General features: G+C 52.4%; 1 protein-coding gene across 2 annotated transcripts in view; it reads left to right on the top strand.

The window, feature by feature from the left end:
* The window catches only part of ZP3 (zona pellucida glycoprotein 3), a 43,948-nt gene extending 27,477 nt beyond the window's left edge, over nt 1-16,471 (top strand). The window contains exons 1-8 of one of the 2 annotated variants that reach the window (XM_033192620.1): nt 171-677; nt 5,139-5,257; nt 8,010-8,113; nt 8,507-8,684; nt 9,076-9,193; nt 14,657-14,748; nt 14,883-15,019; nt 16,227-16,453. In XM_033192620.1, the coding sequence (XP_033048511.1) occupies nt 366-677; nt 5,139-5,257; nt 8,010-8,113; nt 8,507-8,684; nt 9,076-9,193; nt 14,657-14,748; nt 14,883-15,019; nt 16,227-16,441 (1,275 nt within the window). In that variant the 5' untranslated portion in view covers nt 171-365 and the 3' untranslated portion in view covers nt 16,442-16,453. Of the gene's footprint in view, nt 1-170; nt 678-5,138; nt 5,258-8,009; nt 8,114-8,506; nt 8,685-9,075; nt 9,194-14,656; nt 14,749-14,882; nt 15,020-16,226 lie in introns of those variants that run through there. The other variant, XM_033192621.1, reaches the window with a different exon arrangement.
* The last annotated feature ends 2,296 nt before the right edge of the window (nt 16,472-18,767 follow it).

Here is an 18,767-nt window from a genome sequence, read left to right as displayed (position 1 = left end):
ACTAGCCTGGGCAACAGAGCGAGATTCTGCCTCAAAACAAAACACAACACAATAAAAACAAAAAAATCACACGCGCACACACACACACACACACAAACAGCTAAAAAAAACTTTGACGTGAATACACGTGGGGGATTTCCAAGCTAAAAGCCACATTCTACTGTGGTCAGGCTGGGGTGAGGGCTGAGGGTTTGCAGGTCTAACAAGCTCGCAGGTGTTACTGATGCTGCTGGATGGGAACCGCTTTATGCAACAAGGGCCCAGCTGGCTAGGGAAGGGAGGCAGCTGAGAGCCCAGGTGGCAGCAGCCAGCATCCCACGGGTATAAGACGGCCAGTGGCGGCTGCCGGCTGCTCTGCAGGCGCCATGGAGCTGAGCTATAGGCTCTTCATCTGTCTCCTGCTCTGGGATAGTACCGAGCTGTGCTACCCCCAACCCCTCTGGCTCTTGCAGGGTGGAGCCAGCCGTGCTGAGATGTCCGTACAGCCCGTACTGGTGGAGTGTCGGGAGGCCACCCTGATGGTCATGGTCAGCAAAGACCTTTTTGGCACCGGGAAGCTCATCAGGGCTGCTGACCTCACCTTGGGCCCGGAGGCCTGTGAGCCTCTGGTCTCCATGGACACCGAGGATGTGGTCAGGTTTGAGGTTGGACTCCACGAGTGTGGCAGCAGCATGCAGGTAGAGAGGCTGGCGGCCCCGGCTTTGGTGGGAGGATGTTTGAGGCAGCCGGGGATGGGGAGTGTGGCCACAGGCGATGAGAGGTGGGGTTGGGTGGATCCCTCTCATTTGTAGGTGGGGAGGTGACCCAGTTGAGGCCTGAAGCTGGGCGCTGAGGGCACCGGGCCTAGGGCAGCTCCTGCCTCTGATTGCTGACACTGGGTAGGTGGGGTGGAGCCAGAGGTGGCAGGGCACTTCGGGCTGGCCCAAGCCACACCACTCTGACTCAGGTGGGTTTGTGACACTCACAGACATGCGTGATAGGGCAGCCCTGTGAGTAGCCTAAGGGGCTGTTTCTAATGCTTGGAGCATTAGAAACTCATTCTGAAGAGACCCAAAGTATTATCTTAAAAGCAACAAGTGGGCCAGGTGCAGTGGCTTATGCCTGTAATCCCAGCACTATGGGAGGCCAAGGCTGGCGGATCACTTGAGGCAGGAGTTTGAGGCCAGCCTGGGCAACATAGTGTAGACCCCTCTTAAAAGCTTTCAAAGAAACTAACTGGGGCCTGGTATGGTGGCTCACACCTGTAATCCCAGCACTTTGGGAGGCTGAGGAGTTTGAGACCAGCCTGGCCAACATGGTGAAACCCTGTCTGTACTAATAATACAAAAATTAGCCAGGCACGGTAGTGTGTGCCTGTAATCCCAGCTACTCGGAAGGCTGAGGCAGGAGAATCACTCAAACCCAGGAGGCAGAGGTTGTAGTGAGCTCAGATTGTGCCACTGCACTCCAGGCTGGGCAACAGAGCGAGACTCTGGCTCAAAAAATAAAATAAAATAAAATCCCACGTAGATAAGTGGTATGGGGGTGGGGGCATCATAACCTTGGTGTTGAAGACCTTATAAAGCTCCAGTGGGTCCCTGGGGGCAGCTCCAAGTGGGGAGGGCTTAACCTGAGGTACAGGCAGGAAAAGACCAAGAAATTCAGGCCAGACCTCCCTTCCCCTGGCCGGTGGGGAAAGAGGCTGCAAGGAGAGGCCTTACAGCAGGGCAGGGCTGGACACACAGCTCCCCAGCTGAACCCTGATCTCCTGGACCAAGTTCCTGTTGCCCCATGGAGGGCCTGTCTTCTCCCGACTCGGGAACCTGGCTCCTCCTTGCCAATAGTTTGCCTGGGGTGGGGGCAAGTCCAGCCCTCCGGCCAGAGCTCTGGTCTTAAGTGTGGTCTCCTGGGCTCTCTTTGAGGACTCAGGGCCCTTGTTTTCCTGGGGAGGGAGGCCAGAGAGAGCTTCAGGAGTTGAGGAATTATTCTAGTTTAGAGGCTCACAAACATGTCTTAGATTTACTTGGGGAGCCCTGTGCCTGGCTCCCCTACCTTCTGTGAAATGGGCTTGAATAGGTTAGAAGCTGATAAGTGGTATTTTTTTGTTTTGTGTTGTTTGTTTAAGACGGAGTCTCGCTCTGTCGCCCAGGCTGGAGTGCAGTGGCGCAATCTCGGCTCACTGCAAGCTCCACCTCCCAGGTTCACGCCATTCTCCTGCCTCAGCCTCCCGAGTAGCTGGGACTACAGGCGCCCACCACCACGCCCGGCTAATTTTTTGTATTTTTAGTAGAGATGGAGTTTCACCATGTTAGCCAGGTTGGTCTCGAACTCCTGACCTCGTGATCCTCCCGCCTCAGCCTCCCAAAGTGCTGGGATTACAGACATGAGCCACTGTGCCTGGCTGTTTTTTTTTGAGACATTTTTGCTCTTATTGCCCAGGCTGGGGTGCAATGGTGCCTATAATCCTAGCACCTCGGGAGACTGAGATGGGAGGATCACTTGAGCCCAGGGGTTTAAAGCCACTCTGGGCAACATAATGAGACCCCCTTCTCTACCAAAAAAAAAAAAAAAAAAACCACACACACAAAACCTAAATAACAGGGTGTGGTGGTGCCTGTCTGTAGTCACAGCTACTTGGGTGGCTGAAGTGGGAGGATTGCTTAAGCCCATGATTTGGAGGTTGCAGTGAGCTATGACTGTGCCACTGCATCCTAGCCTGGGAGGCAGGGCAAGACCCTCTTTTATTTAAAAACAAAACAAACAAAAAAACCCACCTGTGGAGTTTCTAAAAACCCTGATGTCCAGGCTGCTAAAATAGAAAGGGTGTGGGACCAGCTGTGGGTATTAAGGATCTCAGGTGACTGCAATGAGGAGCAAAGCCTGCAAACTCCTTCCTCTGGTGTGTTCCCCAGTTCTGCCTGGTAAGAATCACCTGCGGCTGACACCTGTAATCCCAGCATTTTGGGAGGCCAAGGTGGGCGGATCATGAGGTCAGGAGTTCAAGACCAGCCTGGCCAAGATGGTGACACCCCCATCTCTACTAAAAATACTAAAAAGTTAGGGGCGGGCACCTGTAATCCCAGCTACTCAGGAGGCTGAGGCAGAAAATTGCTTGAACCCGGGAGGTGGAGGTTACAGTGAGCTAAGATTGTGCCACTGCACTCCAGCCTGGGCAACAGAGCGAGACTCCATCTCAAAAAAAAAATTACAGCCAAGACCAGCTTCCCAGGTATACAGCCTGTGCAGTTCTGTGGGGCCCAGTGCTTAATTGAACGCCCTCCTGCCCTGAAATGGTAATAACTTGTGAATAAGGGGCTCCATGAACTATGCTGATTCTGTCTGTGCTGGGGCATTTGCTAATAAGGTCTAGGACTTCCCTGAAGATCGAGTTAGTTGGGTCAGGGCCAGGCAGCCGCCTGGGCTCTTGGGCAACCTTGACCTCCTAGGCTCAAGCCATCCTCCCGCCTCAGCCTCCTGAATAGCTGGGACGGACTACAGGCATATGCAACCGTGCCCAGCCAAGTTATCTTTTTGTAGAGATGGGGTCTAGCTCTATTGCCTAGGCTGGTCTTGACTTCCTGGCCTCAAGCAATCCTCATCCCTCCCAAAGTGCTGGGATTACAGGCGTGAGCCATTGCACCCAGCCCTCAAGTAGTTTTTAAACAAGCTCCCTGAGATGAGAGGTGGGGATAGTGAGCTTAGAATAGGTGGCTAGGGGTTGGTCACGGTGGCTCACACCTGTAATCCCAGCACTTTGGGAGGCTGAGGCAGGTAGGTCACCTGAGACCAGGCTGAGACCAGGAGTTCGAGACCAGCCTGGTTAACATGGTGAAACCCTGTATTTTTTTTTTTTTTTTTTTTGACTGGGCATGGTGGCACATGCCTGTAATTCCAGCTACTCGGAGGTTGAAGCAGGAGAATTGCTTGAACCTGGGAGGCGGAGGTTGCAGTGAGCTGAGTTCATGCCACTGCACTCTAGCCTAGCTGACAGAGCAATATTCCATCTCAAAAAAAGGTGGTTAGGAAGTAACTAAAAGAGGGGTTTCCAATGCTGGCTCTATGCCAATCACCTGGAAAGGTTGTAAAAATACTGATTCTCGAAGAGAATCTCATACCTTCATTCTACTGGGGTAGGGCCTGGTGTCACATTTTTCTAATATTCTAGCAACATCTTCAAACATAGGTGTTTGCTGTAAAACTATCTCCCAGGCAGGCCCTGCCTTCTGCAGCCCTATTGGACGATGCAAATTTCCCCAGTAGCACTCACCTGTGCTCTTCCTGCCTCGGGCAACCTCTGAACCAGTCTCCCCCACCTTATGTGAAATGGGCTTGAATAGGTTAGAAGCTGATGTGTTTGTTTTTGTTTTGAGACAATTTTGCTCTTGTTGCCCAGGCTGGGGTGTGGTGGCACAATCTCAGCTCACTGCAACCTCTGCCTCCCGGGTTCAAGCGATTCTTCTGCCTCAGCCTCCCGAGTAGCTTGGATCACAGGCATGTGCCACCATGCCCAGTTAATTTTGTATTTTTAGTAGAGATGGGGTTTCACCATGTTGGTCAGGCTGGTCTTAAACTCCTGACTTCAGGTGATCGTCCCACCTCAGCCTCCCAAAGTGCTGGGATTACAGGTGTGAGCCACACAGCACCCAGCCAGAAGCTGGTAAGTGTTAACAGCTGGGTACCTCCTGGCTCCTTCCTGGGGGCTATCTTAGCCCTGGGTCTCTCCTGAAAGAGGAAACTATGTATTGGAGGGTGTGGAGGGGGAGTGTCAGAAGGGAAACACGTATCCTGATGCCTCTGTTGCTTGGGTGCTGCATGGTATCTGCCATGTGGTTGATCCAGGGTGCCTGAGGTGGTGTCAAGTAGATTCTGAGGTACAAAGACAGTACCTGTCCTGCCTCTTTACTAACCAGTGGCAGAGCCTGTGTTCTTTTTTGGAGATGGGGTCTTGCTATGTTGCCCAGGCCAGTTTCAAACTCCTGGCCTCAAGCAATCCTTGGCCTCCCAAAGTGCTGGGGTTACAGGTGTGAGTCACCGCACCTGGCCTTGACCCTGTGGTCTCTCTGTTCCCCTGTGGGCTGCCCTCCCTGCATACTCATGTATGACTTGGTTACACCCAGGCAGGTGATGCCGGTAGCATTAACCTCTCACCTTTCCTCCAGGTGACTGACGATGCCCTGGTGTACAGCACCTTCCTGCTCCACAACCCCCGCCCTGTGGGAAACCTGTCCATCGTGAGGACTAACCGCGCAGAGATTCCCATCGAGTGCCACTACCCCAGGTCAGTGTGGGACTGACTCATGGCTCCTAGTGCAAAAGCACCTTGGGTGTGGCTGCAGGCAAGTGGGCTGGCTATTGGTGGCAGCTTGCAGCATGGCTATTAGAATTATCTATGGAAGCATTTGCAGCTGTGGTTACTACCCTGGGCGGGATTGGGGGTCTTGCTGAGTCTAGTTTGAGTCCAGAAGAGCATCAGGAGCCTGACTGCAGCTTAGCGGAAGCTGCAGAGCTGCCCAGCCCTGGGGGTGGTACTATGCCAGCCTGTGCCCTCCTTAGGGTTCAGAAATGGCCTTCCAATAGTGCTAGGCTGGGGCCAGGTGCAGTGGCTCACGCCTGTAATCCCAGCACTTTGGGAGGCTGACACAGGTGGATCACTTGAGGTCAGGAGTTCAAGACCAATCTGGCCAACATGGTGAAACCCCATCTCTACTAAAAACACATAAATTAGCCGGGTGCCTGTAATCCCAGCTACTCTGGAGGCTGAGGCAGGAGAATTGCTTGACCCCAGGAGGCAGAGGCTGCAGTGAGCTGAGATTGCACCACTGTGCTCCATCCTGGGCAACAAAGCGATATTCCATCTCAAAAAAATAATAGTGCTAGGCTGGGTTCTAGAATCTGACCTGGGCAGTGGTGGCCTACTCTTCTGTGGTCCTCGGGGCCCTGGCATCAAGCACGTGCTTGTGAACTCAGGCTCTGAAGTGGGAAGAGAAACTGTGGCTCCCAAGGACAATGCTGGGTCCTGTGCTGGTCTCAGCATGGGGTGCAGGGTACTTTGTCCCTGCCATTGAACCAGTCTGGGAGTGGGTATAAGATGATGCCGCTGGGTGCGGTGGCTCAGGCCTGTAATACCAGCCCTTTGGGAGGCCAAGGTGAGCAGTTCATGAGGTCGGGAGTTCGAGACCAGCCTGGCCAACATGGTGAAACCCATCTCTACTAAAAATACAAAAAAATTGGCTGAGTGTGGTAGTGCGTGCCTGTAATCCCAGCTACTCAGGAGGCTAAGGCAAGAGAATCATTTGAACCCAGGAGGCGGAGGTTGCAGTGAGCTGAGATGGCACCATTGTACTCCAGCCTGGGCAACAGAGCAAGACTCCATCTCAAAAAGAAAAGGCTAGTGTGAAGTGGGTAGGGAGCTGATGTCAGTCAGGATATGAGGGATGAGCCATGCCCCTGGGAGGGGTCATGGTAGGGGTTATCCTAGAACAGGATCTTGGAGTGGGACCTTGAGGCTGAGATAGCCTGGACAGAGCCATGTGGCCACATACCCCACGGGAGGGCAGTGTGCCCTTAGTAGGTGACATGCAGCCTAGGGGCTGGAGCCCAGGGACTAGGGAAATGAGGGAGCCAGATAGATGGGCTCACCAGCCTCCACGCAGGTGCCTCTCCTGGAATGGGTGAGGACTGAATCTCCCCCCGGGTCACCTGGTGGCTGGTGCAGAAGACAAGTGGGAACCAGTGGGAACCAGTGAGAACCAGCTGGGAGGCTGGAAAACCGAATTCGATGAGGCCTGACCCACGGTTGCAGGGGCTGTAGAGGCTGACTCAGAGGAGGTAAGAGCAACTGGAGGAGCTTGGTGTCTATGTGGGTAGTGGAGATGGAAGAATCAAGGGCAGGCCGCCCAGCCTGCGGGAGGGACTGAAGCCCTCCTATGGCAATGGAAGTCTCTGACTTCAGAGTAGCTTTGTCTGGGCGTGGCCTCTGAGGATGGCGGCTCACCTGATCCATTGGCTGCAGGCAGTACTAGAGAGGCTAGTTGTTAGGCTGGGATGCTTTAACCTGGCTCCAGATACCTGAGTCTGGTTATCAATAGATGCATCCATCGCTTGGAATAGCTGCTTCCAGCAGATCCTGTGGGGTCAGCAGGGTAGGTATCTGCAGATACCCAGACCTGCTTCCATGGACTTCCCAGTCACTGGTGTGGGTTCAGGCTCTCAGTAGCATCTCAAGACCCTAAGGGCCTATCTTTGATCTCTAAAGGATGGCCTTAACTGATTCCCCTCTCAAGCATCCTGTGGAGTACTGTGCAGGGCCTGCTATCAGACCGCAAACCTGAACCTCTAGGGCTAAAGTATGTGTGGTGGCTTTTTGGTTTTTTTAAAAAAAAAAAAAGTCTTAATCTGCCACCCAGGCTGGAGTGCAGTGGGTGCCATCATAGTTCACTACAGCCTTGGCCTCCTGGGCTCATGCAATCCTCCCATCTCAGCCTCCGGAGTAGCTGGGACTACAGGTAAATACTACTATGTCCAGCTATCTTTTCTTTTTTTATAGAGACAGTCTCGCTATATTGTCCAGGCTGTTCTCAAACTCCTAGCCTCAAGCAATCCTCCCGTCTCCATCTCCCAGAGTACTGGGATTGCAGGCACGAGCTACTGCACTCAGATCCAGGGCTCAAGGGGGAGCAGATCTCAGTCTAGAAACCAAACTCCTAGGTTCAGCTGTATCTGTCTTCAGCAGCCCACATAGCATCATAGCATCAGTTAGGATGGCTGGGCCACTCACAGGTGCAGAAGTTCAGGAGGGTCCGGGGGCAGCCTCGGGCTCAAGGTGTCTGTTTAGCCATCTTGCGCCAGCTACCTGGCTGGGCCATAGCTGATGATCCTGTAGTGGGGTAGCAGGTAGTGGGGTAGCAGGTAGTGGGGTAGCAGGTAGTGGGGTAGCAGGTAGTGGGGTAGCAGTGAGATATTCCCCATCAGTGGGGACCCAGGTGAGTGTGACCTGAGGCAGGTGTGCACAGCTGCTGTTCTTCTCTCAGGCAGGGCAATGTGAGCAGCCAGGCCATCCTGCCCACCTGGTTGCCCTTCAGGACCACGGTATTCTCGGAGGAAAAGCTGACTTTCTCTCTGCGTCTGATGGAGGGTAAGAGAAGGCTGGGTGGGACAGCTGTGGAAAGCCCTGGGCCATCTCAAACCCCTGCCCTTGGCTGTGTCTGTTTTTTTTTGTTTGTTGTTTTTGAGATGGAGTCTTGCTCTGACCTCCAGGCTAGAGTGCAATGGTGCTATCTTAGCTCACTGCAGTCTCTACTTCCTGGGGTTCAAAGATTCTCCTGCCTCAGCCTCCTGAGTAGCTGGGATTACAAGCTTGTGATGCCACACCCAGCTAACTTTCGTATTTTTAGTAGAGATGGGGTTTTGCCACTTTGGCCAGGATGGTCTCGAACTCCTGACCTCAAGTGATTCACCTCCCTCAGCCTCCCAAGGTGCTGGGATTACAGGTGTGAGCCAACCATGCCCAGCTGGCTGTGTCTTTCAGAGAACTGGAACGCTGAGAAGAGGTCCCCCACCTTCCACCTGGGAAATGCAGCCCACCTCCAGGCAGAAATCCACACTGGCAGCCACGTGCCACTGCGGTTGTTTGTGGACCACTGCGTGGCCACACCAACACCAGACCAGAATGCCTCCCCTTATCATATCATCGTGGACTTCCATGGGTGAGCACGGGACTCCCTGCCTAGAGAACCTTCCTAGCAAGATGACCCTAGAGCCACCTGTTTGTCTTTTTGAGACAGTCTTACTCTGTAGCCCAGGCTGGAATACAGAGGCTTGATCTCTGTCCACTGCAACTTCTGCCTCCTGGGTTTAAGTGATTCTCCTGTCTCAGCCTCCCCAGTAGCTGGGAATTACAGGTGCCCATCACCACACCCGGCTAATCTTGGTATTTTTAGTAGAGACAGGGTTTCACCATGTTGGCCAGGCTGGTCTTGAACTCCTGACCTCAAGTGAACTGCCCACCTTGGCCTCCCAAAGTGCTGGGATTATGGGCGAGAGCCACCGTGCCTGGCCCACCTGTCTGGCTTTAACACCATTCTGTTCTCTTCCAAGCTGTCTTGTCGACGGTCTCACTGATGCCTCTTCTGCGTTCAAAGTTCCTCGACCTGGGCCAGATACACTCCAGTTCACAGTGGATGTCTTCCACTTTGCTAATGACTCCAGAAACATGGTAAGAGCTTTAACAGCCTGGAAGAAGGCTGGACTTGCAACCTTCATATCCTGCTTGAGTGAGGTTGCTCACCAGCTCTACCCTTAAGCAAATGACTTAGAGTTCTGTCCAGTAACTCAAACTTACAAGTAAAGCCATGAGCTTTAGTGAGGCCTTCGAGCATAAGAGTGAACAATATGAAGCCTTAAGAGGTAGAGGCCAGGCATGGTGGCTCATGCCTGTAATCCCAATACTTTAGGAGGCTGAGAGGGGGCGGATCACTTGAGGTCAGGAGTTCAAGACCAGCCTGGCCAACACAGTGAAACCCCGACTCTACTAAAAATACAAAAAAATGAGCTGAGCGTGGTGGTGGGTACCTGTAATCCTAGCTACCTGGGAGGCTGAGGCAGGAGAATAGCTTGAACCTGGGAGGCGGAGGTTGCAGTGACCAGAGATCGTGCCACTGAACCTCCAGCCTGAGTAACAGTGAGACTGTCTCCCCCCGCCCCCGCAAAAAAAAGCAGGTGTTAACCTTCCTGGAGGCTTTCTCCAGATTCAAAGGTCAGTGTGAACTTACTAGGCAGGGTGGCCTCTTGAATTTGATCTAGGCTAGGCCGATTCTGAAGGTATCATCCTCACCTGGAGAGCTTGTTGAAACTGAGACTGGGCCCCAACCCAGGGTTTGTTTCAGGTGGTTGAGTGAGGCCTAGAATCTGCATTCTTGGCCAGGCACGGTTGTTCACGCCTGTAATCCCAGCACTTTTGGAGGCTGAGACAGGTGGATCACAAGGTCAGGAGATCGAGACCATCCTGGCTAACACGGTGAAACCCCGTCTCTGCTAAAAAAAAAAATACAAAAAATTAGCTGGGCATGGTGGTGGGTCCCTGTAGTCCCAGCTACTCGGGAGGCTGAGGCAGGAGAATGGTGTGAACCTGGGAGGCGGAGCTTGCAGTGAGCTGAGATTGTGCCACTGCACACCAGCCTGGGCGACAGAGCGAGACTCCATCTCTAAATAAATACATAAATAGAATCTGCATTCTTAAGTGTTGGTTCTGCCGGTCTGGGGCCTCTCCTTGAGAACCTAAACTAGAAAGTTCCAATTGACACTAAGAGGGAAGGAGAAGGAAGGAATAAAGATGGGAACTGCCTCTGATGGCTGAGGCGGGGAGGGATGCGGTACGAAGTACAGGTTCAGTGACCGACATCTAGCCAGGAAGTACTGGGAGGTGGTTAGAAGTAAAAATCAAATCATGGGTCTTTTGCCCTCTGGAGAAAGAGGCTTCCTATGCCTAGTCTGCAGTGCAGGGCAACCTCGACCTCCTGGGCTCAAGCCATCCTCCCACCTTAGCCTCCTGAGTAGCTAGGACAAGCTACAGCCACATGCTACCATGTCCAACTAAGTTATCTTGTGGAGATGGGGTCTAGCTCTATTGACAAGGCTGGTCTTGAGTTCCTGGCCTCAAACAGTCCTCCTGCCTCAGCTTCCCAAAGTGCTGGGATTACAGGCATAAGCCACTGTACCCAGTCCTCAGGTAGCTTTTATTTATTTTTTTGAGATGGAGTCTTGTTCTGTCATGCCCAGGCTTGAGTATAGTGGTGCCATCTCAGCTCACTGCCTCCTGGGTTCAAGTGATTCTCCTGCCTCAGTTTCCCAAGTAGCTGGGAGTATAGGTACCCACCACCGTGCCCAGCTAATATTTTTGTATTTTTAATAGAGACAAGATTTCACCATGTTGTCCAGGCTGATCCCAAACTCCCGAACTCAGGTGATTTGCCTGTCTTGGTCTCCCAAAGTGCTGGAATTACAGGTGTGAGCCACCGTGCCCAGCTTCAAGTAGCTTTTATTTATTTTTTAGTTGGAGTCTCGCTCTACAGTCCAGGCTGGAATGCAATGGCACAGTCTCAGCTCACTGCAACCTCCGCCTCCTAGGTTCAAGCAATTCTCCTGCCTTAGCCTCACAAGTAGCTGGGATTATAGGTGCCTGCCACCATGTGCGGCGAATCCTTGTATTTTTTAGTAGAGATGGGGTTTCACTATCTTGGCCAGGCTGGTCTCAAACTCCTGACCTCACTATCTACCTGCCTCAGCCTCCTGAAGTGCTGGGATTACAGGCGTGAGCCACTGCACCCAGCTTTTTTTTTTTTTTTTTTGGAGGGTCTCACTCTGTCACCCAGGCTGGAGTACAGTGGCACAATCTTGGCTCACCGCAACCTCCGCCTCCCAGGCTCAAGCGATTCTCCTGCCTTAGCCTCCCAAGTAGCTGAGATTATAGGCTCAGCCTCCCTAGTTGTTGGAATTACAGGCGCCTACCACCACGTCTAATTTTTGTAGAGATGGGGTTTCGCCATGTTGGTCAGGCTGGTCTTAAACTCCTGACCTCAGGTGACCCACCTGCCTCAGCTGTCCCAAGTGCTGGGATTACAGGCATGAGGCACCACACCCAACTTTTTTTTTTGAGGTAGAATTTCACTCTTGCTGCCCAGGCTAGAGTGCAATGGCGCGATTTCAGCTCACTGCAACTTCCCATCTCCTGTGTTCAAGCAATTCTCCTGCCCCAGCCTCCCAAGTAGCTGGAATTATAGGCACCCGCCACCATGCCTGGCTAATTTTTGTATTTTTTTTTTTTTTTTTAGTAGAGATAGGGTTTCACCATGTTGGCCAGGCTGGTCTCAAACTCCTGACCTCAGGTGATCCACCCACCTCGGCCTCCCAAAGTGCTGGGATTATAGGTGTGAGCCACCACGCCCAGCCTAGACCCTGCTTCTAAAAGGCCGCTATAGGGGTACTACCCTGGGATCTTAGGCTCCAGTTAGCTTCTTCCTAGTATGTTTTTCTGGTGCTAAGGATGAAAGTACATTTCCTTTCTGGAATAGACTACAGGGCCTTCGGAGCTTCTTACTTGCCGGGCGGGTGGCTAAGATGGGCAGCCGGAGAACTGCTAAACTGGCTTGTTTCTAAAAGTCTGAATTTACATGGTTTCAAGTTTCCCTGCTGGTACGCTTGGCCACTAGGTGGTGACTGAGGCTTGTGGCTCTGGGACTTCTGCTAGAAGGTGGCAGAATTGCCATGCTCTGCCTGAGATTGAGCGAGGAGGAATTTCAGCCCTGCCTGGAATATGAAGGAAACTGACCTGGGGACGGGCCAAGGCTAGACTGAGTCCTATCTCTGTCAAAATGGCCCCTAGCCCCAGTGGCAGGATGGAATGTCAGCTGAAGATGAGCAGGCTTGGCCGAGTACGGTGGCTCATGCCTCTAATCCCAGTACTTTGTGAGGCCGGGGCAGGTGGATCACTTGAGGCCAGGAGTTCAAGACCAGCCTGTCTAATATGGTGAAACCCCATCTCTTCAAATACAAAAACTAGCCTGGCCTGGTGGTGGGTGCCTGTAATCCCATCTACTTGGGAGGCTGAGGCAAGAGAATCGCTTGAACCCAGGCAGTAGAGGCTGCAGTGAGCTGAGATTGCACCACTGTACTCTAGCCTGGGCTAGATGGAGTGAGACTCCATCTCAGGAAAAAAAAAAAAAAAAAAAAGTGGGGGTGGCTTACAGGCACTTGACTATTCCCTGGGTAGGGGGTCGTTCAGCTCCCAGCAGGAGCTCAGATTGGGTTCATTCCCTGGTACTTGTCTAAAAATGTGGGTAAACATTTCCCAGAGGCTAGGACTGTCAGGGTGTCAGCCTGGTGAGTCTTCTGGTCATCATATCCCTTACAGGTGAAAGGAGGCTGACCTAGGCTTGACTAATAGCAGAGGCGTATGCGAGGAAGAAAAGCCCGGGGAAGCTTGCCCAAGGAGTGAGCCATCAAACTTTTTTTTTTTTTTTTTTGAGACGGAGTCTTGCTGTGTTGCCCAGGCTGGAGTGCAGTGGCCAGATCTTGGCTCACTGCAAGCTCCACCTCCCGGGTTTACGCCATTCTCCTGCCTCAGCCTCCCTAGTAGCTGGGACTACAGGCGCCGCCACCTCACCCGGCTAGTTTTTTTTGTATTTTTAGTAGAGACTGTGTTTCACTGGGTTAGCCAGGATGGTCTCGATCTCCTGACCTCGTGATCCGCCTGTCTTGGCCTCCCAAAGTGCTGGGATTACAGGCTTGAGCCACCGCGCCCGGCCTCCATCAAACTCTTAAGTCTGGCCAGGTGCAGTGGCTCACGCCTGTAATCCCAGCACTTTCGGATGCTGAGGGGAGTGGACCATGAAGTCAGGAGTTCAAGAAAATGCAAAAAAAAAAAAAAAAAAAAAATTAGCCAGGCATGGTGGTGTGTACAGTCTCAGCTACCCAGGAGGCTGAGGCAGGAGGATCCCTTGAACCTGGGAGGTGGAGGTTGCAGTGAGCTGAGATTGCACCATTGTACTCCAGCCTGGGTGACAGAGTGAGACTCTGTCTCAAAACCTGTTAGGTCTGAAATGGAAACTCCATAGGAGCAGGTCTGAAAGGCTTCTGTGTGCCCAAGGACCTCGGGTCACAAACAACTTGGCCTTGCCGTAGCTGGCAATACAGTGACTACATCCCTGAAGAAAAGTAGCTTGTCAACTAGTCAAGTGGCAGGTGGCAGTGTCGGGAGCCCAGCTAAGCTGTTTGCTAGTAAGGTGTCCACCACCCACCTCAGTCACCTGGGGGTGGGTGCAGGGGTTTAGCAATGCTGAGTTAAGCTAAGGATTGGCCAGGCACTAGTAGCTCATACCTGTAATCCCAGTACTTTGGGAGGCTGAGGCGGGCAGATCACTTGAGCCCAGGAGTTTGAGGCCATCTTGGGCAACATGGCAAAACCTCATCTCTGCAAAAAATCCAAAATTAGCCAGGTGTGGTGGCATGTCCTCATAATTTCAACTGCTCATGAGGCTGAGGTGGGAGGGGATCCTTGAGCCCAGGAGGTCAAGGCTATCGTGAGTCATGATCGTGCTACTGTACTCCTGCCTGGGTAACAGACCCTGTCTCACAAGTCCGGGGTCAAGCATGCTCAATGATTAAGTTTGGAAAAGATTCGGGGAATGATGGTGGATTTCAGTCTAAAATTAGTTGCTACTTGCTCTAACATTGGGTAAGTGAACCTTTAGGCCATCTTAGAGATGAGGCTCTTCCTTTCCCCTTTTTATTTTATGAGACAGAGTCTCACTCTGTCAGCCAGGCTGGAGTGCAGTGGCACGATCTCGGCTCACTGCAACTTCTGCCTCCCAGGTTCCAGAGATTCTCCTGCCTCAGCCTCCCAAGTAGCTGGGACTACAGGTACCCACCACCACGCCCGGCTAACTTTTGTATTTTTAGTAGAGATGGAGTTTCACCATGTTGGCCAGGTTGGTCTTGAACTCCTGACCTCAGGTGATCCACACACCTCGGCCTCCCAAAGTGGTGGGATTATAGGTATGTGCCATTGTGCCCGGCCCCTTCTCCCTCTTTCAAGGGTTAAGGGTTATATGAGAACTGGCATGTTAAACTCCCAGGCACAGCTTGGAACTCAGCCTGGAAATAGCTGTTATTCCTGTTGCAGATATACATCACCTGCCACCTGAAGGCCATCCCAGCTGAGCAGGAACCAGATGAACTCAACAAAGCCTGTTCCTTCAGCAAGTCTTCCAACAGGTGAGGAGGTCAGGTGCTCCATGACTGGGGTAGAAACTGAATCGGCGACGCCTTGTCTGTTTCTCCCAATGTATTATCAGCAAACTGCTTCCTGCAGGCAACAAAAAATCTAAGCTGCTTGTCTTTCATCTCAGCTGGTTCCCAGTGGAAGGCCCAGCTGACATCTGTCAATGCTGTAGCAAGGGTGACTGTGGCACTCCAAGCCATTCCAGGAGGCAGCCCCATGTTGTGAGCCAGTGGTCCAGGTCTGCTTCTCGTAACCGCAGGCATGGTATGTCACAGGACGGCCAAGAGGCTGTTCATCGTCCCCTACTCAGTTGAGGGTATCTGCTGTCATTTCAGGGTGATGGTCTTTTCCCTTGTCCTCAATTAAAGCTGTTTGCTCCTAGGCCTGCAGCTACCTTTCCCTAACACAAATCCTGGGGCTAAGCAGGAAGGACTCTTAGTCCTCCACCTCTAGCAGCCAGGGTAGCTCTGCTGTCATCCTAGGCTTCTACTGAGACATCATTATGCATCTAGGGGAAATATAGCAGCTGTTAAGATAATCTGGCTGGGCACAGTGGTTCACACCTATAATTCCAGCACTGAGGGGCCAAGGCGGACAGGTCACCTGAGGTCAGGAGTTCGAGACCAGCCTGACTAACATGGAAAAATCCCATCTCTACTAAAAATACAAAATTAGCTGAGCGTGGTGGTACATGCCTGTAATCCCAGCTACTTGGGAGGTTGAAGCAGGAGAATTGCTTGAACCCGGGAGGCGGAGGTTGTGGTGAGCTGAGATTGTGTCATTGCACTCCAGCCTGGGCAACAAGAACAAAACTCTGTCTCAAAAAATAATCTGGCCGGAATGCTGGGTCATGCTTATAATCCTAGCACTTGGGGAGGCTGAGGCCACGGAAATCACTTGAGCCCAGGAGTTCTCGACCAGCCTGGGCAACATAGCAAGACCCTGTCTCTACTAAAAAGACCCGATATACTAGGGAAATCCCTCTTGGGTGACCTACTTTCTCTGTATGAGAAAACTTTCCTTCCTCCTGCCCTGCCCCTCATGATGCAGTCTCGCTCTATTGCCCAGGCTGGAGTACTGTGGCATGATCTCCGCTCACTAAAACCTCTGCCTCCCAGGTTCAAGCTAGTCTGCCTCAGCCTCCCAAGTAGCTGAGACTACAGGCATGTGCCACCATGCCCAGCTAACTTTATTTTTAGTAGAGATATGGGGGTCTTGCCATGTTGGCCAGGCTGGTCTCAAACACCTGACCTCAGGTGATCTGCCTGCCTCAGCCTCCCAAAGTGCTGGGATTACAGGCATGAGCCATCACACCTAGCCGAGAAAGCTGTCTTTTTTTTGTCTATAAACTTTGTTAACCCACACAAAAAAGACAACATATTAGTTCAGCCCACTGAGGCAGAATAAACCTCCAACCTGATTCCTGGTTAGGGACTAAGATGACCTCCGGGTGTTTGTTCTCCTTCTACAGTGACAGAAGAAGCAGATATCACCGTGGGGCCACTGATCTTCCTGGACAGGAGTGCTGACTATGAAGTAGAGCAGTGGGCCTTGCCGGCTGACACCTCTGTGCTGCTGCTGGGCATAGGCCTGGCCGTGGTGGCATCTCTGACTCTGACCGCTGTTATCCTGGTTCTCACCAGGAGGTGTCGCACTGCCTCCCAACCTGTATCTGTTTCCCAATAAAAGAAAGCAATATCTGGTTGTGTGATAGAAGATCAGAATTAGTACTGACTGTGTCGGGTGGGGAAGACTATACCACCAGCCCCGTGCACTCACATAGCACAGTCCAGCAAGCACTGCTGTGCCGCTAGTGTAAACAGGGCAGGGTTCATATCCTTGGGGACAACTATGATCTATCACCTCTGTGGGAACCAATATGGAAACTTAGATGAAGGTCAGTCTGGCTGGACCCACCTTACTTCTAGGTTAGCAAAGAATCTCGTATCTCTGGCCCCCATGGATTTGACTCTAGATATGGGAGAGGGGAGGGGGGGAGCTTCCAGGCCCCCTTCTCCAAGGCAAGCAGGCAGCCAGCTCTGTTCAGACGCTAGAGGCCAGAAGGCCAGTCATGATTGGGCCCTCCCAGTAGGGCAGTGATGGGAGCTCTGCTTCTGCCTAGTCTTAGCTGTCATGTTGGGCTTGAAGCTATTTTCAGGGCATGTTGGTATGAATTTGTCAATGCTGTAGCAAGGGTGACTGGCACCCCCAGCCATTCCAGGAGGCAGCCCCATGTCATGAGCCAGTGGTCCTGAGGTGGCTCTGAGGTGGGCACTTTTCCTTTGGGGATAGGAGGCCTCAGGAAGGCTGAGAAACTGCTTTGATTTTGGGTTTGTTTTGATTTGCCCCTCTTGAGAGGGAAGGGTCTGGCTCTGTTGCCCAGGCTGGAGTGCAGTAGTAGAATCATAGCTCACTGCAACCTGGAACTCCTGGTCTCCAGTAATCCTCCTGCCTGAGCTTCCTGAGTTGCTGGGACTACAGGCATGAACCACTATGCCCAGCTTATTGTATTTTTGGTAGGAAGTGGTTCAAGCTGGCCTCGAACTCCTGGCCTCGTGTGATCCTCTCCCCTTGGCCTCCAAAAGCCCTGGGATTATAGATGTGAGGCCTCACTGTCACTGAGGGGAGCTGCTTCTCAACCTCCCCCACCTTTGTCGCTTTCCCTAAACAGGCTGCTTCCCTCCACCCAGGTTTTTTTTTTTTTTTTTTTTTTTTTGAGGCGGAGTCTCGCTCTGTCGCCCGGGCTGGAGTGCAGTGGCCGGATCTCAGCTCACTGCAAGCTCCGCCTCCCGGGTTTACGCCATTCTCCTGCCTCAGCCTCCCGAGTAGCTGGGACCACAGGTGCCCGCCACCTCGCCCGGCTAGTTTTTGTATTTTTAGTAGAGACGGGGTTTCACTGTGTTAGCCAGGATGGTCTCGATCTCTTGACCTCGTGATCCGCCCGTCTCGGCCTCCCAAAGTGCTGGGATTACAGGCTTGAGCCACCGCGCCCGGCCTCCACCCAGGTTTTGGCCATAGTCCCTGGGAGTACTTAGTAAGGGAATGGTGCCCCAAGGGGGGTACCCAGGGAGCTTGTGCCCACTTCTTTGGGGAAGGTGTTCATGGTACCTGTGAGGGATGAGAAGCCTCCCACAGTAGCTGGCTCCAGCCTTGCCCCAAACTCAAGCCATTCTCACTCAGGGAATTTCACTTTCACTGTGGCATCCCAGCCCGGCTGGCTACTTGCTATGAGCCTGCCAGTCCTTGTGGGCCACATGGGGTGGCACCTACTGAGCAGGATTAGGCATAAACTGAAAGCTGAAAGACACTCAGGTGCAACTGGCATGGCGCTTATCTCTGGCCTGCTGTCTGGCTGAGGGCAAGGGGCTCCAGCATGTTGACTCGGGTATAGACAGATATCTATAGTGCATTCAGAGCAAGGTTTGGGTAGCTTTGGACCTACTGAGAGAAGTGTGGTCTGTGAACATTGGCCTTACCTGAGAATTTGTTGGAACTGTATCAATTATAAGCCCCATCCCAGACCCAGAAATTTGCATCTTAAATCCCTGGGTAGGGTGGGCATGGTGGCCCACACCTGTAATCCCAGCACTTTGCGAGGCTGAGGAAGGTGGATCACCTGAGGTCAGGAGTTCAAGACCAGCCTGGCCAACATGGTGAAACCTCATCTCTACTAAAAACACAAAAAATTGGAATGGTGGTAGGTGCCTGCAATCCCAGCTAATTGGGAGGCTGAAGCAGGAGGATTGCTTGAACCTGAGAGAGGCAGAGGTTTTAGGGAGCCGAGTTTGTGCCACTGCACTCCAGCCTGAGCAACAGAACCAGACTCCATCTCAAAAAAAAAAAAAAAAAAAAAATCCCCAGTGATTTGAGTAGTTAAGGTTAAGTCCCTGAGCCAGGGACTTGCGGCACAAAGGGATTGTTCCGGGTGAGCCACTCGCGGCCCAAGCAGGTTGTGGTGAGATCTGTCTGTAGGGAAGTAACAGGCTGGGAGTAACATATCTTCAAAAAAGAT

This window comes from Trachypithecus francoisi, unplaced genomic scaffold (assembly GCF_009764315.1).
Source record: "Trachypithecus francoisi isolate TF-2019V2 unplaced genomic scaffold, Tfra_2.0 Lachesis_group4, whole genome shotgun sequence".
In the NCBI taxonomy this organism is placed as follows: domain Eukaryota; kingdom Metazoa; phylum Chordata; class Mammalia; order Primates; family Cercopithecidae; genus Trachypithecus; species Trachypithecus francoisi.
This window is presented reverse-complemented; position numbering and strand designations above follow the sequence as displayed.